This window comes from Spodoptera frugiperda, chromosome 5 (genome assembly GCF_023101765.2).
Source record: "Spodoptera frugiperda isolate SF20-4 chromosome 5, AGI-APGP_CSIRO_Sfru_2.0, whole genome shotgun sequence".
Lineage (NCBI taxonomy): Eukaryota > Metazoa > Arthropoda > Insecta > Lepidoptera > Noctuidae > Spodoptera > Spodoptera frugiperda.
The window spans coordinates 7,037,311-7,064,664 of NC_064216.1; the positions used below are offsets into that span (position 1 = coordinate 7,037,311).

The window sequence follows — 27,354 nt, forward strand, 5'->3', positions numbered from 1 at the left end:
TGCGTGCTGCCTCGCCCTCGTCGTATGAGCTGGACCCGATCCTGTAGGAATATCCGGATAACAAGCCAGTGGCTTTCCAAAAAGGACCTGTTTTCATATTTTTTTTTGCATTTTTTTGTTATCAACTGTTTCTTATTTCGGACTAGACTCGGTAACACGGCACTTATGTAAATCTCGTCGCGAATCCCCTACCGTTATATGGTGAACCCCTATGGGATCGCATATACCCCACTTTGAGAAGCCCTGATGTAGAGAATACTGATAGTTAATAGTTACGTAAATACAAGTTTAGACTGTACCGGAGCTGCGGACTACCTAACGGGTTACCAGGGCTCCGGCTCAAAGCAGGAGTAGGAACGGGGTGGTTTTTAGCCAGTAAGAGTCACACAGTTACACACTTCCTCTTGCCTCACCAAAGGCGGGAGAAGAAATTAGATGATATTCCCCCCTCAAAAAAAGACTGAATCTATTAACTTTCGCGTTTATAACTATGTAAAGTACACAAGTTACTGAATACAAATCTACTTGAACAAGCACAAATCGATGTCGACAAGTATGAATAATTCAATCAAAGTGATTATTTTGCTAAATTGGTTGCTTATTCTGCTAAATAGTGCTTATGTAAATAAATAAAAATATTAATATGTTATGTACTGAACTAGACAATGCGTCTATGTGTATGCTGGTAGTATGGATAGATAGACAATGCAAGCTTTCTTCTTTTATGAGTAATCGTGTACTTTCGCAGATACTGAGAGTAGTCATAGGGAAAACTAAGTGCTAAAAGTATATGACTCGAACTCGAAAGTCGAGCTATGAGTGATTCTATCTTTGTTTACTCAGTTGTATGTAACTTTTCACGAGTATTGAACATTGTGATTTGAACTTTATAGCAAAGGGAATAAAAGTGCCTAAGCCGCGACAGGTACCTATAAAAAAATAAAAAACATAAGTATGGTGCTGTTTTTTATTAATAATATTTAATATTTTACATCTTTGTCTTAACATCTACACAAGTGTTGTACATTCATGATTTAATTTTAATTTCACCGTAATACTGAACACGAAATAAATTTTACACAAAAAATTACATTATCAATTTATTTAAAAATGCGTCACAAAGATACTAAACGATACGAACCTTAGAAAATAGTTTGAGACAAAACCCGATAGTTATTTTGTGCTCAAGATTCGTAAATTGTGATTAAAGGTAATAACAAAAATGATTATCATTGTGAAATAACATCCATAAAAAAAGTTATCACGTTAGCATCCAGGCTAAGTGATAATTTCATTAAAGTATCGAAGATCTGCAACCGTTGCATCAGACGGTGACTGAGGAGATGTGGCACTTGTATCTAATAATAAATTTCTTAAGTACCCTGGGGCTGCTGGAGACAGTATAAGTATAATAAAATCATAATAAATGCTGATATTTATTATTTACGAAATATATAACAATATTCGTCCATGATTAACATGTTACAATATCAAAAGGAACGTACAATCTGGCACTGCATTTGTACTGAACGACTTAGGACCTGTGTTAGTTGAAATTTAGAGAGTATTCTTCTGTAATAAGCTGTTAAACTTAATCATGTCTAAACTAAAAATAAATAATTAATGATATAAATAGGTTGAAATGAACACTACGTGGGCAGGGCAGTCGCTGTGACAATACTGAATGGCTCAGTCAGCACCCATGTTGAGAAAATTATAATTATTACCTGGAAATAAAACATAAATATTAATATTTTTGTATCATCACCATTATTACAGCCGACTTATTAACGTATAAAGAGACCGAACAGCAGCGCTCTCTGATAGACCTGAACTATTTAAACTGCGATCTTCAACCAGGCTGCCAAGCGAGATTAAGTATAGCAAATTATGTTTTATGTAGAGGAGGTCTATAGTATATTTCAGCAGCGGAATGGATGATGACGACAAATTCTAATTATTTATTACTTTACTTTATTCCACATCTAAAAAAATAATTAGTAAATTTCCATCTAAATAGGTAATTTATTAAAGAAACATACTTACGTAACTTCAACTAAGAGTTGTGTTTAATAGGTCCTGATGACAGGTGGCACTGTCTTGCACTCCTGCGCATTGAGTGTGTCGTCGATGACAGGTCTGTATGACAGTTTCGTCTCTCCTGTCTCTATGTTGGTCTCTGCTAGAGTGTGCTTTCTCCAATGTTGCTCGAAGGGCAGTTTAGTCTGTGTTAAAAGGTATATTTTCTTAATAATTGTCGACGTGTTCTTCATTTATAACAATAGTAAATATGACATTGACTACATCACTACATTATTGTGGAACAGGTACGTAAGAATTGCTTTAGTAACCTAACCTAATAAACTTACACCTGTTCGTGAACCTAGATATTATCATAATCATTACGTTATTAATTCTATTTGGTATTTAACTATCAACGGTCTAACTAATTCTCAATACAATAAAATATTATTTCTCAAAAATAATAACACTTTCATTCATACATTTGATGATCTACTTAATTTTCGATCCTTTCTAGTTAATTTTCTAGAAATAAGTCTGCTATTTAGCGTAAAAATCTGATGACGTTATAACGCACTATTTCATACATTATAATAGTTTTTTGACGTTTCGAAAAAAGTATTGAATTTGACTAGTAGGAAACTAGCCTATTCTGAAATCGAAAAAGCCCTAAATAGCGTCCGATTTGAGTATTTAAACTACAATACAACAATAAGAACCAGTCAGTTACAAAGAGCCGTTTAAAACATAATATACACGCGGAAATAAGTAACTCTGTCTGCGTACACAAACCAGTTTTTACGAAATACGCAGACCTTGGAACATAATAACCAAACAAGTGGGCGCAATACAGGTTTGTAACGAAATGATGGTGCTCTACTACATAATTTGCTAACTATCTATCGATTATCGATAATAATAGTCGCACTACACTACCGCTGTCACGTTGCGCGAGCGTGCGCTCGGTATTATCTCATCTCTAAATAATTTCACGTCTCGGTCTATTAATCATAAACTTTGGACGGTCAGCAACCTTTTTGGTATAATTAGTTATTACACCTATAATAAAGCATTAAAAACACTATTTATTTGCTATCTATCGCGTTGCTAAATCCTTTTGATTTTTTTTTTTTTTTTTTTTACATTTAATGGGTCGACGTTTGACCGCTATCTCACTTGATGGTAAGTGATGATGCGGCCTACGGTGGAGCACGTCTGCCCATAAGCAACCTATTCACTCGGGCCTTGAAGACACCCAGGTTATACCCATCAGGAAACACAGACTCCGGCAAGGAGTTCCACTCCCTAGCAGTTCGCACAAGGAAGCTTGAAGCGAAGCGCTTCGTGCGAGTTGGTGGGATATCTACCATGAAGCGGTGACGCCTCGCCGATTGTCTTGTGGTTCGATGATGAAAAGGACTAGGGGGAATCAAGTTGTGCAATTCCCCCGCACACTCTCCGAAATGTATCCGGTAAAAAACGGAAAGGCTTGCGACCTTGCGCCTGTGTTCAAGGCTTTGAAGCCGGGCCTCCACAAGCGCATCATCGTTGATGAGCTTCTTGGCACGCCTTTCAATGTGTTCGAGCGCATCTAGCTGGCATTTAGCCGAGCCGTCCCAAAGGTGAGAACAGTACTCCATACATGACCGAACCTGCGCTTGGTACAGGCTCAGCAGTTGTTTCGGTGTGAAGTACCGTCTCACCTTCGAGAGGATACCCAACTTCCTACCAGCCAGATGCGCCTTCGACTCTATATAAGAGCCGAAGTTTAGCGTTGGCGATAGAGTTACGCCAAGAAGCTCTAGATGATCCGATATTGGAACGGATACATTTCGGAAAGTAGGAGCCAGCGGAAATTGACTCCGTTTGGCAGAGAATAGACACATATCTAATAATGATGATTACAAATATCTAATAACAACAGAATATAGTAATAGCTAAAATTAGACAACATTGTTTTGACTGTACGATTGGTGTTATCGCTGGCCTACTACTGTCCGTTGTAATGCGGATTCGATTCTCTCAGTCATTTGCTTGATACCTAATTAATTTGATATATACTTGATACCTAATTAAGTTTATTATACGAAACTATACAAAAAACATTGACAAGTTGTAAAATAAAGCTCACAGACCGCAACCGACCATAACTGTCTGCACTGCAAAAGATACTTTGAGACTAAACGCCCGCGACACATTTGAACTCTTTTGGCGTTGCAAGCGTTGATAGGAGGCGTTAGTTGCTTACCATCACCTGTTCCACCTGTCCTATTACATGAAAAAGAACAAGATCATCTCACCTGTCCATCTAAAGGTTTGGAATAATCAAGTTCATCGCGACGGGTCTTGAAGTCCTCACGGGCGTGGGCACCACGAGACTCCTCACGGGCGAGAGCGCCCTCTACAATCTGTACCGAGTTGATGAGCAAGTTCTGCAGCTCCAAGGTCTCGATCAGGTCGCTGTTCCAGATCAGGGAGCGGTCGGAAACTCTAACGTCCTTGATCTGCTTGTAGATGTCGTGGATGAGGCGTTGACCTGTTAATAGAGTTGATTTTGGAAACTGTGTTTTGGTTGTGGAATTTATTAGGGCTGCTAGATGGATAGAGGGAGGACGCAAAGATAGGAGATTATGGCTCTCCTCAAAGAGAGGTACAAAATGCTGTAAATTGAATGTTTTTCTAAACAACATGGGTCGTTAAATTACACTTACTTAACACATCAAAATTCCAAAAGAATATTTATATTAACCCTTACTTAATCATTTACAAATAATAAAAAATAAACCCTAAGATAATAAATTTAAAAGTAAATAGCACCATATTAATATTTAACGTACCTTCTTCCAGCGTGCTCTTCTGCCTGAACACAGCGGCGTTCTTCTGCATGCACTTTTGCATGCGCAGACGCAGGTCAGCGGTCGAGATCGTACCGTTAGCGTACCTCACCTTGTCCAGGTTCGCAATGCTAGCCTCGCCGGTCGACTGTATAAATTAATAATGTATTATGTAACGTTTAATATTAAATACATGTCTGATAATGTTTATAAATGTATATGATTTTAATAACATTGAGATTTTCCATTTCATAAACGAGTGACAGACAGTGGTTGTTTAAACTTATAAGATAAATTATAAACTACGTTCCTGGTTTCAAAATAAGTGAAAATATAACATATATCATATAGATAGTGACGCATATATCAACAAAATATATAGGACCCACTTTTTTAATCAGAGCTGGACACTTTTAGAATCCTATTGCTATTAAATAAATAACTAAAGTAAAAGATTCCTCAATTTAGGGATCTAACTTAACACCCCATACTGGACATTTCTACTTGCAATCATTCGACATTAATTACTTATCGAAGCAGTATAAACCAACAATATTTAATATTCGTAGCAATTGGCGTTCCATTGTCTCTGTCTGCCCCTATGGGAGACAGGCGTGAGGTCTATATAACCCAACAATGTATACTGACTATATGACACTATGTTAAGAAGAGAAGAGATATCACAGTCTGCGTAATACCGCTAAAGAGTTAAGAAGGTCAAAATATAGTGTAGATAGTGAGACATTTTACAATGTCTGTATTCCCTCTCAGTGGCCTGTGTGTATGTAAAGTGCGCATGCGCATGATAAGCACGCTACTACTTATACAGAGCACTCACGTATCATTCTTATTAGTGATCTGAGTTAGGTATTAAAAAAGTTATGTTGAGTCTGATTTGGTGATTTGTTGATTATATTGGAAGTTTATAGAGTTGTTTGTTATCAATATTACTTTTGTTAGTTTAAGATAAAGTCCATCTTTGTTTTGAAAATCTAATACATAATAACAAAGATGTTGATCCTTAAAAGCCTCAACAACCACCTTAGGAGGCTGGCTTTTTTTCTTTTGGAGATTCTCCTGGAAATGGCACGCATTGTGAGGAGGTTTCTGTCTTTGGAGGCCTAACCACCGGTAGCTTGGACTTAAGTATTAAATATTATTTTATTTTGTATTTCATAAGCAGTGGAAAATAATAATAATCAGAAGTGTATACTTCAGTTGTAAAGTTATACAATATGCTTATATATAGTTACTTAACTGACTTAATCAAAACACAAAGGACGAAGCGAGAGCTCATCTGACTCAGTATAAAGTCTAGACACAGTCTCAGAAGATTCCCATACACGAAAAAAACTTGGCACAAGACAAGAAAACCCAAAACGAACAACAGAAACTCCTAATTAACAAAATCTTTTGGCGTACATCCATAAGAAATCGTTTCATAAAACAATAACAAGATTTACATTAATTATACGTTAAAAAAAAAAAACTAAAGAGAAGTGGTAAACGGCCATTTAAAGCGCCTTTATTGCACGTGGGTTGTATAAAAAACTATAAAAAGTAATAAAAACAAAAACCGGTGCTACATGAGACGGAAAATTTGCGGCGCAAACAAACTTGGCAGGAATATTTTTTATATACCGTACACAATATCCGTTTATACATAACAGCCGTGAAATAGACACGCGATGACGGCAGAGTAGAATGTATTTTTCACAGAGTCACCAAATCGGTAGTAGGGGTACCCAATTGCTAGCACTGCACCAAATTATCAGCACTCTGAATAAATCGACCAATTCTAAGGTTTTCACTACTAACCACACTTATAAATAAATAAATGTATGTTTTTGGAATCCTGCTATTGGGAAAATCATACTTTGAGACCTCAGGAAATTATGTAAACAAACACTGCAGTTTCTTCTGCCAGTTTCTTGTGATCGCCGTTAAGGTCACGTGTTTATTTTATGATATATCGTATCTTTTACAAATTTAATATTGAAACTACTGATTTTCTGATATTTGAGATAATTTTTGATGATAATCTGAAGAGTAGAATTTGAGGTTTTGGTGATTATTGGTAAAAAGTAGTGCTGATAATGGACAATATGTAACTTCTAAATGTATCAGCAGTGATGATAAGATAAAGTACCATTTCATATTTTTTTATGTAAATTATGTTTATTTTATGAATTGATTTTACTTTGTCTAATAATCAAAACAAAGCATGGTGCTGATAATTGGATCAGAAGCATGCTGATAAATTGGTTTCCCTAGAATTTCATCATCTCTTCTTATTTTTTTCTATTTAGGAGTTTTATTACCAGTATTATTAGCAGAGATTTTGTAGATGGTATGCAAGCTACGACAACTTTAGAGATTACAGTAGTGCGCAACTGGTATGTCTTGATAATCAACTTACTAACACCAGTCAGATTACAGAACATTTTGATTACTGAAAAACCATCTGAACGGAAAGGTGTTAAAAAAAGAGATTTACTTGGCCATCGTACGTAGGTAATCGTGCAATAGACCATCGTAATTCATTGTCATGAAATAGACTAAACAATATAATACGAGAAATGTCAACAAAAGAACACTTGTGTTCTCATGCAATGGACAAGTCAATCTATTTAAATTATTTAAAACGGAACATAAATGTAATATTGATATGATAACAATTTACATAATAACTTAAGACAGAAGGTCTCTTAAGTAGGGACTAAATAAAATAACCGACTTGGTATTACTTACATGGATCTCACATTTTTTTACGGTACATAATAAACTGATGAGGCGCGCGACTTGGATTTTTTTACAGAATGTTTTTGATGGTATCTCACTTCTTTTTGTAGATTCAATTATTTCATTCAACAATAAAATGTAACTGCATCAATAACTTTGTAATCTCATACATTTATATGGGTTTACAAAGTTATTGGTGTGATGAAATTGTAACTGTATCAATAACTTTGTAACCCCATACATTTTTATAGGATTACAAAGTTATTGATGCAGTTGATGTATCTAAAAAACTGGACTGAATTTACAAAATATTTAATTTTTCCCCTGATTTAGGTACTAAATACTAATTTTATGCAAAAATTTTAAGCTTCTGTGTCTGTTAAAAGTGCTTTATACTTTTGATGATCTGTCACTCAGTGACAAAATTTCGAAACTTTAACATGTTATAATTCTTAAAGTAATGGTTAAAATTTAATGAAAATTCAAATATACCATGTTTGTATAATGCCTGCTTAGTATTTGAAAATTCAGGCTTCTCGTTTTATCCGCAACGAAGATATAGACGGTCGAGATTGGCCTGAATGGCTTCGAGAAAAGGATGGTACGGCCAAGCCGCTTTTTTTGCTCGACTTATACAGATAAAAGTATTATTAGATTTTAAGTAATTATTTTGTTACCTACTTACTAACTATGTAATAAATAAATTAAAACAGGTTTTAATAATGTAACTAATTTTTTTAATGCAATTCCTAACAGTGATAGTGAGGTGCTGATAATTGGGTTGCTCTATGCTAGTAATTGGTGGAGATGGTGCCAGTAAATGGTGACAGACCCATTTTTTATTCTTACTTGTCTAAATAATCTTGGATAGAGGTCAATCATGTTTTTCTTTTATTATTGTCTTCCTTATTAAATATTATAACTATAAAATTTACCTTAACGGGTGAAAGTGTTTTTTCACAATAATAAATTGTCACCAAATCAATAGTACTACTTGATAAACCTGAACCTTTTAATCAACGATCTGGAGTCGCTTCTAGATGATGGTCGGTTACAACCGACCGATTTGGATATTGGAGGAAGTGTATGTCCGACACAGGACGACTTGTGTTTGATATATGATAATGAAATTATATTTATGTTCTAATTTTAATACAAACAGATTAAATACGCTTTATCGATTTCTTTGTACAATATTTTTAGGCATGTAATCGCCAGTTTCATTACACTGATAATGAAATTTGAATGCGAATTTATTAATAAATGTATGTACATTTGGACTGCAATTTGGACTTCATAAATATTGTAGTTTTATTACTTATCATTCGTATATAAACAACCCGTAAGAGTAGCATATGGGCTTCTATAAGATTGGGGTTGGAGAGCTCAGTTTAAAACGATCCGTTTTATCTTTATTAGAGCGGTGCTACCGGGTCTTTGTCTAATATCCCAAAGGCATTATGAGACCCAAAGGAAGACAGAGAGGGATGTTGACAACTGTAGTTCTTCTACCGTCACATCATCAAGAGAAATATAATTAATATTTTCTTTAACAACTGCATCTTTTATGTCCCTTGCATGTGGTGACATTATTGTTGTTTATGGCTTTAGAGTTATTTTCAGATCGACAATTTTTATAACGTCATTTATCATTAAACAGACAATAAGTAATATTGTTTGGTAATATTTACAGTTGCACTTGTGCACATAACACTGACGTTTTTACAGTTATGTTATGCACAATACCAACTTGTTATTGACGATAAATCAGTGACAGTAGCTGGTAACATATTCCTTTGTGTAAAATTTCTTCATTCGATTTTTAACTTTATTGTTTTGATATAAAGTCGAAAATCTAATGAAAGACATTGTCAGATTTGAGTAGCTTGACATGCTGCTGGCTTGGCTCTGTACTTATACCTACTTACATGCGTGCATTATTTGTAACAACGCTATTTATCATTCCTCTTATCAAATGAAATCATCAGATGGGTGTGTCAAAATATTCCGTGACGTCATCAGTGACGCGGAACTAGACGTCCTGCGCCTGCGCCACAATCGTGAACCGTGTCAATGACAACTCCTACACTGTTCTATCATTTATGTTTATTTATTAATTTATGGAAACAACTGTCACTTTCAACGGTATTGACTTTTAAAAGAGCCTTCTAATGCATAAATACTCTTTGGAACGTTCAAATCTATGGTAAATGTATGAGATGGTAATTTTATAGGTTAACTCGGGTACCTGTTGCGAGGTAACGTTTTTTTATTAACAAAAGATGTTACTTTTGGAACGAAAATACATAATGTGATCGAAGATTAAAATAAATCGTCCGTTGCCGATCTTGGGTCGAGGGTCAAGTTGCGCAACTGAATTAATTCTTGAATTAAGTAAATTTTTAGGTTATTGGTTTATTTTTGGCACGTATACAAGTTTTTTTTTTATGAAGGGATCTGCTTGGCATTGACTTAAATAGAAATGCAAAAAACATGGTAAATTAGGTCATTATTATTTGGTAATATTTGAGAAGGTTTTGTAAAAACGATAGCATAGTAACGAATTGCTACCAACTCTACAAAAACGTCACAATAGGAAGCTAGCCTCAAACCACTAATTTATTACTCATTACAATTTCAACTATACTGTAAAACAATAAGATTGCAATTCAATTACACACAAGTCTAAAGTATCAAGAAAGCAATCAAAACACCTTGACGTCATTTTGTGTTTAGTCTATAGTAACAGCACAGTAGTGACATCTATGTACGTTACGGATGAACTTTGAACTGACGTCTTACGACGGTAGATGGAATCAGTAATAATGACGTATGCGGGGGCTAATGATGAAACCTAACAACGTCTGGCGTTAGACAAATTAGCTTTTAGTGATAGCAATCGAAATAAACCTAATAAATGTTGGTGTAATAGAAGAAAGGTATTGAATGACTTTTTGTCAGTAATATGTCTATCATCGCTATGGTCACAGTCGCGGTCCAAATGAGGTGAGGAAACAGAGACATGACCCATACAAAACCGATACGTCAAATGACAAATTGAAGGTTTTCATTGTGTATTGTTGTGTAATAAGGTGTAAGTTAGTTGACAACAGATAACCGACCACCCTTCCCCAATAATAGTTATTTTAGGAATCAGTTTTTCTTATAATATTTGCAATGTAAAGCGTAAATTCCGTCTGACGATGTCAAGTAGCGTGTCAAAAGTGACTTTCAAGCTTGAAGTGTTGAGTTCGGATTGCTGACTCATATAACTATTGCTAGGTAATGTAGTTCTAGCGCTAAGTCTGGATAATATACTCCGAGATACAAACATGCACACATAACCTATGCATGTCTCCCTTGAGAGCAATGGAACGCCAATTGCTACGAATCTATACTAATATTATAAAGCTGAAGAGTTTGTTTGTTTGTTTGTTTGAACGCGCTAATCTCAGGAACTACGGGTCCGATTTGAATAATTCTTTTTGTGTTGGATAGCGCATTTATCGAGGAAGGTTATAGGCTATAAATCATTACGCTACGATCAATAGGAACCGAGCAGAGCGGGTGAAACCGCGCGGAAGTAGCTAGTCTTACATACTTCTTTGCTTCATCAACAGTCTTCAGTCTTTTCACGCACTACAATACTATTATTTCATAACTAACATAGACAATTATAATAAAACTAGCCAACCCGGCGAACTCCGCCACCAATGATTTTCCCCGATTCCCTGCTTTTCCTTTGATTTCTTTCCTGAATTTTTCTTTGCTATTAACCTCACGGACACCGAGACCTTTCCAACGTATGCAAAACCGTGCAAATCGGTTCATGCGTTCTGGAGTTATAGCGTCACAAAGGAAAATCCGACTTAATTTTATATTAAAGATAATAAAATAACACTTACATCCTTAAGTGGGGCTTGAGCATCACCAGGCTTGCTGGTTTCAGCGACGGTCAGGGCGCAGGCGCGGCCGAAGACGACGATGTCCAGTAAGGAGTTGGCTCCAAGGCGGTTGGCTCCGTGCACTGATGCACAGGATGCTTCACCAGCGGCCAGAAGACCAGGCACCACTTTGTCTGTTCCATTGTAGTGAGTGATCACCTGGGCAAGACGTGAATCTTGTTATTGGCTGTCGTATGTATTTTTTGTTGTGTCGGTTAAAAATAACTTAATGTAAACTTTATATTAAGCTAATATATTGAATTTATGTGTTTTACGGATCAGGTCGCACTTGATTAAAGTGTATTTATGCGTACAATAAGGAATGCATCACTGCCACTGCATTTTAAACCTTTCAGAGATTATTTTAGTTATTCGATATCCGTCATATTATTTCTGCAACTAACTAACTAATCCAGTCTTAGATAATTAGCGTAAGTAACGCGTAATCTAACTTACGATTGTAGTTGTAATTAATTTATCTAAGTTCCTTACACGATCAGAGACTGAATAAAACAATCATATAATATATTGAATCCATAACACTGATAATTGATATCAATAATTATAAATATCTAAACTTTAAAACAAAGAGAAAAGTAACAAAGAAGTATCTTTGCACTTTTTTACTCAACAAAAATGTCACGTTTTGTTACAGCAATAGTTTTTCTGTGGAACATTCTAGCATGATATTACCGCGCACTAAATAGGTACTTGTATAATGTCAATGAGTGTGCTTGCCCTTTATAATAAAGTTAAATGGCGCCGTTATATGTTCTTTGTACTTAATACTCGAGTGGAACGCGCCAAAGGGTTGATAGTTCAATTAATCAATATGTCATATACGACTTTAATGAGTATATTATTTGTTTGCACTCAAAGGGATCACATCAAGTCATACAATACCAGTTTAACATAGTCTTGCGTTGTATGATATTTCCACACGTACAAAGATCAGTTTATACTGGACCTGTATAGCTTGACGTGCAGTCTGTACTCAAAGGAACCACTCATAGCTGACCTCAAGACGATAACGCTTCTCATATAATTCCCTATAATGTGTAAACGTACTACCTACTACTGTTATCTTGAAATTAGAGCGCGGGAAAAAATAATGCGCAGTAAATCAGGAAAATGCATTTGTGTTGGAAATAAACAATGCGAAATTGCGCCTTCGATTTTATAAATGAATTAAATATTATTGTATTGTTACAGGATACAATTATGATGATTAGAGTTATTTAATTATAATGTTGTTATGGAAAAATCAATAAGTGATTTTGTGAGTAAGTACATTCTTTAAGTCGGGTAAATTACTTCAAACTTTCTCCTAAATCTGAAAAATACTATGCTGAAAACCGCATTAAAATCATCACATACATACAGGTCAAACGGAAATACTATACATTTTTCTTGAAATCGGTTATAAAAATAAATATAGCACTAACCTCTCCACGGAAGTTGGTGGGAGTACCACCCATGTTGTAATGCACGGTGGGCAGTACTGGGATGGGTTCCTTAGTGACGTCCACTCCGGCGAAGATCATGGCCGTCTCCGAGATACCGGGCAGACGCTGCTTCAGCTGTTCCGGGGGCAAGTGGTGCAGCTGGAGGTGGACGTGGTCCTTCTCGGGACCGCAGCCGCGACCTGGTGGAAGAATGTAAGAATTATTGTTATGTTTTGGTTGTTGTGGGCAAGAGAGAAGAGACGGTTTTTTGAAAAACAGTTTATTTGCACCGATTACAAAAATAATAAACATACATAATTTAGGTTCTTTTTAAAGGTTTGGAAACTTCGATGCCGGAGCAAGCGGGGTTTTTATGAAAGGTAGAAAGGAAGGTTCATCCTGATCCTGATGAACTTTCTAAATTCTGTCTCGTACGGGTGTACGAGACAGAAATGTAGAATTCTGTCTGCTAATTAGTACGAAAAAGTATAAAACTTCGTTAGCTAAAACGTCTTACTGCCGAATTCAATAACCAATCTCAATCTAAAATCTTTAGATGAAGATCGATTTTCAACATTAATTCTATAGAGTTTATGTTAAAATGTAGATACTTAGATACCTATTAAGATTTTGGATTAACATCGGTTTTTGAAGTCGGTAGCTAGTAACTAAAAGTCCGAAACCAAGACCTCTCACGTTTGATACGAATTCAGTAACGAGGCATTCACAATCAAAAGTATATTTTGAGAGTTATGATCTATAACTTATCACTGAAACATCTTTATAAACATTAAGTGCAAATAAATCATTATTTATTAATTTACTATCTCGTAAACAGCATACAATCTATAATAACGATTACAAGCAGGTGTGAAGAAATAACTACTGCTTGCATGAAACGGTTAAATTATCTATTGTTCTTAGTAACCTTGCTTACATAACTGTGGTTAAACGGTACGTTTATAGGCGCAGTTAGTTAGCCACTTAACCGTTTATATTTGCACTAATTATTATTTATTATTGTGGTAGGGATTTTCCTATGGTTTATACTTTGTACTGTTGTCATTTCGTCATTTACCGCATTCCTCATTGTGACGTTTGTAAAATACTTTGATTGTTTATTTTTATTTTGTAGTAGCAAACATAGTAACAACATAAAATCACGTCTCTAATATTCATTGAAGGAATAAGCAATTTTACATAATACTCAATGTACGTTAGATCACCTATTATATATATTCGTTACCTATTGTTATAGGATGTAGTTCACTCCCGATTACTGATCGTTATTACAGCTTCGTCAGAATTTGGTAATCGAAACCGCACCAATAACACTTTACTTGATGTTGGAATCGGTACTGGCCGGTGCGAATGAACCAACCAATCAGAGCGCGAACGCGCTGTTGTTTCGATCTCGTTAAACATATAACAGAGTCGTACTAAGCCCTCTAATTATTATCAGAGATCTGTCTCAGAAGCCTAAGAACCAAACCTAACCGTAAGATCAACCAATCGAGGTCGACTAATTCTGTCAACGACCTAAATCAACCTCACACTTAAAACCTTCACATCCACACAAAACACTAACAAATGTTATTTATATAGCAAAATATCTTAAAACAGCTTACCTTCCATAATCTCAACGGTCATGGCTCTGGATACGACGTCACGACTGGCCAGATCCTTGGCGACGGGAGCATAACGCTCCATGAAGCGCTCGCCCTTAGCGTTAACCAGGAAACCACCCTCACCACGGCAACCCTCAGTCATCAGACAACCGGCGCCGTAGATACCTGGTAAAGAAAGAAATAGTGATGAAAATAGTTGTTTTTTGTGGCAATGGTTTAAGTTATAGAAACATTTATAATGCATTTAAATGTACCACCATTTTATCAATACCAGTTCATAGGAGTAAACATTTTTTCATTCATGTATTGGCTATATACAGAACTTCAATGCTTTTTTTTTGAGGATAATCATCCAATGACTTCTCTCGCCTTGGGCGAGGCGAGAGGGAGTGTCAGACTCTTATTGACTAAAAACCACCCTGTTCCTTCTCCTGCTTTGAGCCGGAGCCCCGGTAACCTATTACGTTGTCCGCAGCTCCGGTAAAACTTCAATGCTTTGGTTGGATTTTTGCAAAGATTCTTCAGTATATTTAAGAAAAATGTTGGCATTCTACATGTAATAGTGCATGTGTTTAAAAATTGACATTAAATGAGAATCTAAACGAACATCAATGTGAAATTCTTCAGCAACCAGAATCAAACAGTATCTAAATATTACTTCATAGATAGCTTTGAAATAAATACTCCGTTTGGGCGTCTGCCAAATACCCTAAATGTTCATAACAACGCTTGCTCAGTTATGTAGTACAGGAGCTTGCCAAAAATAGGAATATCGATCCAAGGTTAAACGCATACTACTTAAGTTAATTGAAGGTTGAGCTGAAATAATTGATTATCTATTTTATTCATGCTTTATTTGATACTGGATCCAGCTGACTGATCTGCAAGTCATTGCGGGAGGCCTATGCTCATTCAGAGGCGGATATGATGTCGATAAATTAATAAATAACGAATACATTTGCTATGACAGTTGAAAACAAAAGTTATTGGAACAAAGTTCCCATAGCAACGTAACTATAAATTATTGTTTACGTAGTTTATCTTGGAGTGCACGAAAATAGACTCATGCGCGCGATAACATCCCACATGATTAATGTACACATTTTTATAGCACTCTAGAACAATTTAGTTTTCGTAAGACGATAAACGTAACCCATTAACTCATTCTCTTTCTCATTATTTAAAGGTAATTAAAAATAAGGAAAAATCTAAATAACATGTTTTCATACTCCAATGCTTCCAGAGTACGATGATAAAATACAGAAATGTTTATATACTTTGTATAGATAATATAATTGGTACATGGCCAAATTAACATTCGGATAAAACGTGCAAAGAAATGGTCACATGGTTGAAACGTCATCAGACAGATTATCAAACATTATGCCCAAATGAACATTGAACGAAGATATTTTCAAAACAAAATCTCATCTACCAAAAACATTTCCGCGAGCAACATTTCAAGTCTGAACATCAATTTCCTTTCATATCTGAACTGTGAAGAATCTCGTAAACTCTTTATTGGTTTGTTTATAATTGCAGGATGCCTTGAAAATCATAGTGTTAATGACCAGTATGTTGGTATTACTAAAACTGGATTATGACGCTGTAAAATTACTAGATAGAATACGTCATGGCCGGAGCTGCGGATTATCTAGCGCATTGCCGGGGCTCCGGCTCGAAAAGCAATAGTAGGAACGAGGTGGTTTTTATACAATAAGTCTAACACTCCCTCTCACTTCACCAAAGGCGGGAGAAGTCATTGGATGATTTTCTCCCCTCGAAAAGATAAAAGCAGGTCTTGAAAATGTGTCATTTTTTGTTGTCATTTAGTACATACTTTTGCAATATGTGTTACAACATTTATAGTAATATCGTTATACTCTCGTTTCATACTGAGAGTATTACGATACGATATATACGATTTGGTTCCAAAACAAAACGTGTTAGTGTAAAATATTTAAAACAGTTCCTATTGTAACATGATCTGTGACGCTTCCAATCATGACCATCCAAAAGTGTCTAATATACATTCTTAGATATTTTTATGCCTAACTGCTTGCCACCTCAATTACCAATATAAACAACAAACTTACCAGTAGGATGGAACTGAACGAACTCCATATCCTCGTTCTGGAGACCGGCACGGGCAGCCATGGCAGTGCCGTCACCAGTGCACGTGTGCGCTGATGTGCAGCTGAAGTACGAGCGACCGGTACCACCAGTCGCCAGGATGGTGTTCTTGGCTTGGAATCTAGAGGACAAAAGAAGAAAATATTATTTAGAGATGTACAAGTAGGTACCTAAACATGATGAGGGAATCGTTTTATAATGCTGCGCTGTCATGATTTTGAAAAAATAGAGAAGATTCATTAAATATTAAGTGCCGTGTAATACTGTACACGGCACTTCATGTACAGAATAAATTTTGTCACCAAAATTACATCACAGTTATTGTAAGAGTCGACTATAAGGAACTAAACAATAGGAAGCAGTACTCTGAGATAAACTTTTATAAACGGCGATCTCCAACACCCTTACCATGAAAAAAACTTAAATACAGTTTTGGATTTATTAAAATATATTGAGTACTTTTAGTTTTAGTAGGGTCTAGAAGAAAGAAGTTAGTACTTTTAATTTAATGGCAAAAACAAGCTAAATCTGAAGTTTACAAAATTATCAAACATATATGTAGATAAGTAGCCTATTCAGCATATTGTACTCTAACTGGACAGCCATGACCTAACTCATGTCAGTCAGAGAATATCACCTTGTGGAACAAATACAATAGTCCTCTATGTGTTTGTAAGTATAACTCGTAATAATGTAATGAACGGTTACCGCGTGGCCATAAGCATCACTTATCATTGTTTTCAGTTTCATACTAATGGTAATAAGTTGCATTTATGTTTGCTTGGTTCAATGACAAGGCATCATTCATTACATTACTACAGAAATGGAACATTGACCATCATCAGCAGTCCACTACTAAGCTATGGGTCTTGTCTACGTAAGAGGGTTTGCAATAATCTCAATGCAGGCGGGTAGAAGATTACAGTAAAAAGGCGTATGTTCTTTAGAGAGCAGTTACGTCCTGTTTCTGTCAAATTAATGTTCAGCTCTCATGTCCCTCATAGAAAGAATAGAAATGGTGGAGGACAATTGTATTCGACTCTGCCGTCACTACACGGACACAAAAAACAAAGCAAGATAACAAACTATTCTGTTGACATTCAAAATCAAGTTTCCATGTATGTTTGTTTGGAAAAAAACAAATAAATGTGATAAAAGTTGACTCAACAACAACAATACCAACAGCGCAGATTAGCTAGCGATAAAATTTCGTATAATTCCTTCAAACATAAACAAAGAACGGATCAATCCGGTATTTTATTTTCCATAGATAACGAATATTTGACGTAGGTGTGCAATCCGCGTGATTTAAGCCGTATCTACTTTACGGCCCCGCATTATCTTCAATGTATTTTTAGAAAATTGTTTAATATGGATCGTGATTATTCTCGCATTTGCTTTTCAAAATACCGTTGAAAGAACTTTTAATAAAAAGGTTAAGAAATTGCTTGTGGGGCACAACCTCAACCACAGAACTTCGGTAAGGTCATTGCTAATAGCTCTAGCTAAATTAAGGTGGATTAAAAGCATTATCCATAGTGAACTGAATGCGCGTTATTTCAAAAAAAAAAGAAAAAGAAATTATGGTCTTTAAAATTGGTTCAATTTCTCTCCATTCCGTTTCAATAAAACAGTCAAGTCAATAGATTAATGTAGGGCTGATATTCGATCCGGAGCTGCGAATAACCAACAAGGGCCATAGGGGTTTAATAGGGCTCCAGTTTAAAGCAGGAGTAGAAACAGAGTGGTTTAAGGTCAGCAACAGTCTGACACTCTCTCGCCTCAAACGAGCGGGAGAAGCCATTACATGATTTTCCCCCCTCAAAAGAAAGATAGAATTATAGACTATACAGTTGTGGTCTGGGAATAGAACAGAGATAAGTCAATAGCAATTATAACTAAAACTTGCTTCTGTAAATAAAATAGCACTTTTTGCTTCAATTAAAATGAATTTTACATCATTCACTTTACATCATAATTAAAGTGTGTAATGGTTATGTAAAAATAAAAAAGAATATGAAATATAACTGACAAATTTGTTTATTAATACAAATGTGTCTTGTTTAGTAGATACTTTTAAATTTTAGTTTTAATTTTCCTTTTTGCCAACATTATCTGACCTTTTTTTTTGTTTCACTAACATACCAAATTATTTAGGTTTTATTTTGTGAACGTGTTATGATTGCTGCATTGTGTCAGGCGAAGAAGAAACATATATTCTCTCTCTTTCTTTCCATGGATGGTAATGTGAAGTTCATCGGACTAAGAAAATAGAACGATAACAATGTAGGGCAAGCACGTTTGTTATTGAAATCGATAACCAACCCATTACCATTGAGGAAGGAGCTACAACACTTTGTTTGAAAGAAAACAGCTGTGACGTCACAATACAAATTGTGTGACGTACAACACGTACGCGGAAACATAAGATTTTAGTTGTGGAATGTGATATCCATTTGTATTCTACGATTCTTTAATAAGTCAACTGGAAGATGTCCACTATTTTAATACAAAGGTTACATAGGCTTCTCTCCAATTTATTTACTTTCAACTACTGGGTGTTTTAATTTAATTTACTTTACTTTTTTGTGATTATAAAGTCGATATTCCTTTGATTTACTACACTTGGGTTTTTACGTAAGCATTTATGACAAACGGAGAAGTCTTTGTGCTAATTTTAGCATAGATAACTTTTGTTAGAAATTAAGATAAAGTAAGTAGACTCAAATTTTTGGGGTCGTTAATAATAGTTTGTCGATAACTTTAATACATTATTCGAAGAATTTCTCAGATTCAAAAGCAAAAAGTTGTCAAAAGAGTTCTTACTGATTTATTAAATACTCCGAAGAATAAATAAAAATGTTAATCATAATATAGGTAGTTATACTAATCGTTTGTTTTAAGCCCAGTTCAATGACCAGGAACAGTTTTGTACTCATTAGTTATTAAGTGTCTCTAGTAAATTTTTCAGAGTAAATAAATATTTAATATCCTAGAAAACATTATCTAAACTTATCTTTTGATATATCTGTACTATAATACTGTTATCTTGTTTTGTTTATTTTAGGCGATGCTACAAAGAACTACGCAGTTTATTTTTTTACGTACTTTTCTACAAAACCTAGTTTCAATATATTATATCAGATAAGATTTATGGGTAATGTTCTTTCTTCACGATTGCTAATATAGCTTTCTTTTTGAAGATAAGTAGAGTTTTAAATATCAATCTTATTTATAATTTGAACACTTCTACATTATTTCGTCAAAGTCTCTTTAAATAACGCCCAACACACAACTCAGAACCTATCCAAACCTTAAAACGACGCTACAACTTCCCGTAAACAAAAATACATTGTATTTAAAACACAATGAGGTTGATAATTTGATATCCAGGCCGCTTTTGTTCAGTCAGTCGTTAGCAGGGTCACTGGAGCGAGAGGATTGACCTTAAGGTCATTGACCCGCTTGTATACAAAGAGAGTTTTACTGTTAAACCGTACAGTGGTACTGAACTATGAAACTATAGAATGTCTCTAATTGTTACTAGAGGCCGTGAAAGTTCGTTTAAATAAGATTAGTAAGTAGAAGATATTTGTGTAATAGGTATATCCATGTCGATTATCGGGCGAAATTGATAACCAATCTCAATCCGAAATAGAGAAATCGATCTAGGTTTTTGTTAGAAATTCAATAGAACTAACGTTTTATTTAATTTTACTTTAATGCAATGATTTTGGATTTAGATGAGTTATTTATTAATTTTAGCGTAAAATGAGATAATAATGAAACTGGTGAGTGGTGAAATAGAACGAGAAATAGTCAGATCAAAATGGAATTTCGATGAAGACTTGGTCATAAATTCAATAGTAAGTGTGGGAGAGCCATGCTTCGGCCGGCTCGACCGGAGTGATACCATTGCCTCACAGAAAATCGACGTGAAACAACGCTTGCGTTGTGTTTCGTTGTGTGAGTGAGGTTACCGGAGGCCCAATTAACCCCCTTCCCAATCCCCGATTCCCCAACAACCCTTAAATTCCTAACCCCCAAAGGTATTTCGGGTGTCCATGGGCGGCGACGATTGCATACCATCAGGTGAACCATTTGCTCGTTCACCGGCTTTTACCACAAAAAAAAAATGAATTTGCACTGAACACTTGAAATTTTCCACTATTTCTAACAATGGGAAAGTTCAAAAGCTGGTCAGGCTGCAGCCTGCAACTTCATGCATTATTTGACCATGAACAATAACTAAACCGCTAGCTGTACACTGTACAGTACCGTTATTGAAAAACATTAACATTTCATACATACATGAATGGAGAGGTTTCATTAATGGTTTTTGACATTTAAATTTTGATGACTTATGAAAGGTCATGTACGAAGTCGTTGTTTATAATGCGAATAATACATGTCCTGCGAGATTAGTGATGTTTAACAAAGATTTGTGCGTAAATGACAAAAATGGAATCTTGTAAAATTAGGTACTTTGAATCATAGGTGCTATTATCCAAAGTACCTAATTTTAAAAGACAAAGTAATTTAAAAACAAGTAGTTAAGTACTGTATTTCAGATTTTGCACTTAATCGACTTTTATATCGAGTAAGTCCTCCGATATTGATTTTATTTTTAAAGCGTGTTAATGTGTTACGGGGGCATGTATACATTATATGCGAGTTTTAACCATTCCATTTTTTCCATTTGAGACTGAGTCTGAACAAATTTTATGATGTTATATTTATTGTAAACAAACAATATTTACTACAATACTTAGTTCTTTACAAATGGTGAAAAGAGGGTGTATATTGTACAGTGAGAATATGTATCGTAATGTGCCCCATTAGGGATAAAGTGCAAGACGGTACTACTACTAAGTTCTAAATAAATATTTACTAGATCTCTAAAGATCCAGATCACCAAATATGGGGCTTACTAGAGTTTATGTCTGCTGGGGTTGCAGTTAGCCATATACCTCAGCCTCAGTATAGAACAAGCGTTGGATGATTTTTAGTTAATAGTAACAATCCTCCCGCCTCTCTCTGGGTCACAGCTGGAAAAGTCATTTGATAATTTTCCATCCTTTCAAAAAGTTAAATTGAATCTTACCTGTGCAGTGTTCCATCTTCAAGGTTGATGGCAATGCATCCCTTGCAGACTCCGTCTTCCATCAGCAGGTCCAATGCGAAGTACTCGATGAAGTACTCGCAGTCGTATCGCAGAGACTGGCCGTACAATGTGTGCAGGAGGGAGTGGCCCGTTCTAGTGGAAACAGAAATTACAAATTAGATAGTGAATCTCCCCAATCCCAGATTCCCCCACAACCCTTAAATTCCTAACACCCAAAAGGCCGGCAACACAACGTAATACGTGTAACGCTTCTGGTGTTTCGGGTGTCCATGAGCGGCGGTGATTGCTTACCATCAGGTGATCCGTCTGCTCCTTTACCGGTTTATATCATAAAAAATTGATTTGTAAAAGCGAGAGAATATTTTATTATGATGAAAAGGAGTAGTGAGTACCATTGGAATATTTTTGCCCAAATCACATTATGGCCGTCTGTTGTTCCATTAGTGTTGGTCCATAGGTGAAGATTTCTATGGATTCTTACAAACTCTTTTCGTTTCTTGACACTTCTTTCACATTAAGTCACAGTTATGACCAAAATATTGTATTTTGCCAGGGCATTGTCGTAACTAATATTATATCGTTTATTTGTACTTCCTTAAGCTTTTTATAAATATGAATGTACCTGTCAGCGACAGCGCAGCATCTATGGGCCTGGCCTCCCTTGCCGAACTTGAGTGACTGTCCTCCGAAGGCTCTCTGGTAGATCTTGCCCTCAGGAGTGCGGGAGAAGGGCATACCGTAGTTGTCCAACTCGATGACAGCGTGGGGCGCCTCCCTGGTCATGTAGTGGATGGCATCCTGAGAGGAAAGAAATAAGAGTTAAATATTATGCTCACACTTTAACTTGTTAAGAATAATAATGTTAGAGTAAGTTCTATTGTACTTGATCAGAAAAGTATTGTAGGAGTAATTTATCTACAACTAGCTACTCCCGAGCGGTTTCACCCTCTCTACTCAACTCCTATTGATCTTAGTGTGATGTTTTATTGTATCCTTCCTCGATAAATGGACTATCCAACACAAAAATATTTTTTCAAATCGGACCAGTAGTTTCGAAGATTGGCGCGTTCAAACAAACAATCTCTTCAGCTTTATATATAAGTATAGATTAAGCTATCATAAAATCAGTATGACCTCGCAATAAGTGGTCATGATCTCCATCTATTTACAGTTAAATTGCATTTAGGAATTTAAAAATACTTCTACAAATTCATATTAATTTCATGAAAAAATTAGTAAATATATGTATCGGTTTAATACTCAAGCGACAAGTAGTACTATAAAATATATTTAATCAAGTGTTTGGTATACTAAATTTCATAACGAATTGCGCAGTCTTCAACTCATTAAATTACTATAACATCTGCATTGGCTATTGTTGTACCTACTTCCTCGTTTTGCAGACATCATAAATTCTTAACAGCCTTATTGTCTGGCTTTCTCGTCACTACATATTTCATACTATAGGGCAGATATGTCGAACCTTTACGTAACAACGTGGCATTTTTTAAAAAGAAATGTTTTTGTGGTGCTACATGTGGCATTACATATTTTTTTATATATTTTTTTTCTTTCGTTTTTTTTGTTTAGTTCAGCATGAACTGTACATACTGAAACATTTGTGTAACTCTGAATGTTTGATTTTATTCATATCTGAAGAAGCGACAGGCATAGGACAGATTTTGTAATCAATTACGTGCCCAAAATATTGCGCTGCCTGCAGTCAATGGCACGCGTGCCATTAGTTCGCCATCCCAGCTATAGGGGCTATAAGTAGGGTAAAGACACCACAAATTTTATAAGAAACTTCAATTGAAAACTCTTTTACAAAAAAAAGTTGTTTGTAAAAGTCAAACTTTTACAAACAACTTTTATAAAAAAAATACTGTAACTACATACTTATTCACTGACAACTTGACCAACGAATAGAATACGAAGTAGATGGTCAGATTGGATTTCATTCTGTGGAATAGATGAAATTATTAAGTTGCCTGAAATATATTTGAATACCGATCATCGCAGTTTGAAATGACGCAGGTAACAACATAGATAATCTTGTTTGAAATATTCCTAATCATGAAAGAGAAAGTATGTTTGGGTTATCGAACAATCGTAATGACTTACACGCACTAAGTCCATAGTACGTTTCAGAATGGATGGAAATTACCGCATGTAAGAGATAGAGTATTTAAATCGACTCGACGTCATCATTTCAGATAATGTTTGATCTGGACATAACCTGTTAGTTAATATAAAAACCTGTATTAGTTATTATTAATTAAATATCCATTCTTTTAGTCAGTTCAACATTTTCTGTAACCAAACTTTCTTGATTACCGAAATTACATCAAAACTATTGAACTGTTTTGAGCCAAGATAGGTTTTGGGTTTATGAAAAAAAAAGGATTGTGCAATTAAATAATATGTCCGCGAAAATAATGATTACTATTACTAGATAGATAATTAAGAAGTACAATGAAAAGTGCTGTAGAAAATTCAAAGTGATTTTTCTTTGTGTTGAAAAAGTGTTTTAAAATAGAAATGTAGCACAGGTTTTTAGTGCGCACAATGAAAGTTAGGAATCACCTTGATTTATTTTTGTACTGTGAGCTTTTTACATAGTATTTAACAATAACAATGTTATGTAGGTTTGTTGATCTTGCGGTCGCGAGTGCGACTACCGGGCAATGGGTCTGAGGTTCTATAAATTTCTCAGTAGTTGTACGACGACGTCTTGAATTGCGCCTATTATAAGGCAATAGGCTCATCCAAATGGTAAAAAGGGGGTACATTGCACAGTGGCCTTACGTGCCGTAATGTGTACATCTGCCTACCCATTTGGGAATAAAAAGGCCATACTAAAGACATGTATGCATTTCCATTAGACTATGGGCTAAATCACGGACTGATGATTAAGTTTCTAAAGATATAAAAAGCTTTTTTATAATCCTGTCACTATGTATGAAACTTCACCACGTTTAATGCTACCAGATAACGGTTGTAGCGAATTTCGTGAGATTTGAGATAAATCTCCATTTATTATCTTATTGACTAACACTCTTAAGTTTGTTAGGTATCATCAGATAACAATCTGTGTGTGAACCAGAAGTGGATTGAAGTCCATATATTAAGATAACATATAATGGTATTATTTTGAGCTAAAATCAAAATTTCTTTGATCTTATCTACGATGAGACATCAATAATCAAAATAAAAAACGCGCAAATATCACACGGAACAGTTTGAGTATTTGTTTGGCTAATATTGACGATAAACTTGCAAATCTGTGATAATTTATCTGCAAATACTACCTCTGTTGTGCAATATTGACAAAGCTATTCAATCGAGATTATACAAATATTTATAGAAAAGTAAAATCTTAGAGCTACAGTATGAATGTTAATCATTTGTTGCTATATTTTATGTTATGGTTGTTACTGAGATCTGTACCCTTAGTACGAGTTTGATTTACGTTGAACGAAAACGAAACGAGAGCGCGTTTGGCGCTCTGATTGGCCAGTGCGAATGAACTAACCAATCAGAAAGCTGAACGTGCTCTCGTCTCGATTACTTTAAACGTAAAGCAAACTCATATTAAGGGTACTGAGTTTAATATCCTCAGGTTGTGTGTGATGTCTATTTACAAACAAATCCAAAGAATTAAGAATGATACAAACATATTTAACTAGAATTACAAGAGATTCATATATGCAATGTATATTTTTTCACAGTAAAATTGTCTTTTTAATTGGTGAGCCACATTCAATTACCAGAACATAATTATTCAAATTATAATTATTTAACTTTTTTTCTCTATGTAATGGACAGTTATTCTGTGAAATATTACCTGGTCTCCCAGCCAATCAGATCCCTTCACAGTGTCGTACATGTGCCACAGCCAGCTGTCTTCCTCCATGTTACCTGAAATATGTTGTTTGTCAGTCAATAGTTTTATTAGGAAGAGATAGAATCTTGAGTGCTTCTATTGCTAATACACATCTTTACCACAAAGAAGTGGTAGGTGGATTGTTATCCCCAAAAGTAGAAATTTTATTGAAGTTTTTGATACCCAGAGTAGTCAAAGTAGATTTTATATTATAACTTTCGTAAGACAACTTATTCACGTAATTATTTGACTGCACGCACTCAGAGGAGTGGGCGCGTCATGCGTCACAGAATGCTGTTTATGAATATAAGCCTTTAGTATGGCTTGAAACTAGTAGAGTTCCTCATAACAATTTTACGTGAATAAGCCGAAAAACAATGCTACAGTCCTCAATTGTGACTACATATAACATGATTTTGATATAAGAAGTGAAATATTATTACATATAAAAAAATATATGCTATTTACATGGAAAAAATGTGTTTATTAACAGTTTACCTAAGGCAGCATTGATTCCTCCTTGAGCAGCAACGGTGTGTGACCTAGTTGGGAACAGTTTAGTGACGACAGCAGTCTTGAAGCCTTCCTGCACCAAACCGAAGGCGGCCCGAAGACCAGCACCTCCGGCACCGATGACCAGAGCATCATGCTTATGGTCTATTACGGTGTATGCTTTTGATGTGTTGGTGTTGGTTGAGGCATCTCTGATTGCTGTAGCTCCTCCCACTGATAAATGCAGGTTACGGTACAAATATGAAGCCTGAAACAATTTTAGATAGTTATAGCTTCTGAAGTGTACCATTTAGTGTATAGGTGTAAAAATTTCATTAGATAATGGAGAGGATTTTTATTAAGTTGTAGGTATGTACTTATAAAATTTTGTGAATAATTAAATATATGTACATTTTTATTAATACATTTACTGAAATATTGGATGAGTTTAAGTATTATACAGTGTTTAATATGATATTAAAAATGTGAGTTTTACATCTAGATACTTATGTAAATAATGCAATGTGTAAGTGATAAGTTAATAAAAACGATTGACATTTATCTTGTGTACTGTCTAGAGAGATGACTTCGGTGACCTTAATCAAGCCATGATCTGTAGTTTTTCAGGTGACATAATAGGAGCTAAACACGTATTACAAATTATTACTCAATATTTATTTGCATTCTTCGTTCCCAAAATATTCCATAAAAAATTATGATTGGCGTTAAATGATCATTAAGATATTGCCTTTTCATTATTATAACGCAATTTTCTACATTCCAACGTGATCACCATCCCTCAATCGAGAGATTTCTTTTAGTACGTACCTATGTCCAAAACATTTTTTTGCCGTTTACCGATTACATAACGTTATCTCGAATATTTATTAGAAACTCTGTGTTTGGACTTACCAATGAAACAGGGCTTCGAGAAACAGCTACTTTCATTAATGCACTCATGATGGAACTCTCTGTCCGCACCAAGAATACAATTTTATGTTTTTCGGCGATCGAAAATCACATTCACGAACACTACCTTGCTGCGAGCTGTCACAAGTCACGCAAAATTGACATTAGCGACGTATGTATGACGTATTGACTAT

At 35.2% G+C, this 27,354-nt stretch overlaps 1 protein-coding gene across 1 annotated transcript; it reads right to left on the reverse strand.

The window, feature by feature from the left end:
* Positions 1–953: 953 nt before the first annotated feature.
* On the reverse strand, positions 954–27,331 carry LOC118271964 (succinate dehydrogenase [ubiquinone] flavoprotein subunit, mitochondrial). Its single transcript, XM_035588246.2, has 13 exons — positions 27,164–27,331; positions 26,258–26,519; positions 25,721–25,794; positions 22,496–22,671; positions 21,853–22,005; positions 16,712–16,869; positions 14,616–14,780; positions 12,988–13,187; positions 11,504–11,701; positions 4,860–5,004; positions 4,323–4,558; positions 2,047–2,225; positions 954–1,727 (listed from the first exon to the last, which is right to left on the reverse strand). The coding sequence occupies exons 1-12, from the start codon at positions 27,209–27,211 to the stop codon at positions 2,070–2,072; spliced, it is 1,971 nt and encodes a 656-aa protein (XP_035444139.2). The 5' UTR covers positions 27,212–27,331; the 3' UTR covers positions 954–1,727; positions 2,047–2,069.
* Between the last annotated feature and the right edge of the window lie 23 nt (positions 27,332–27,354).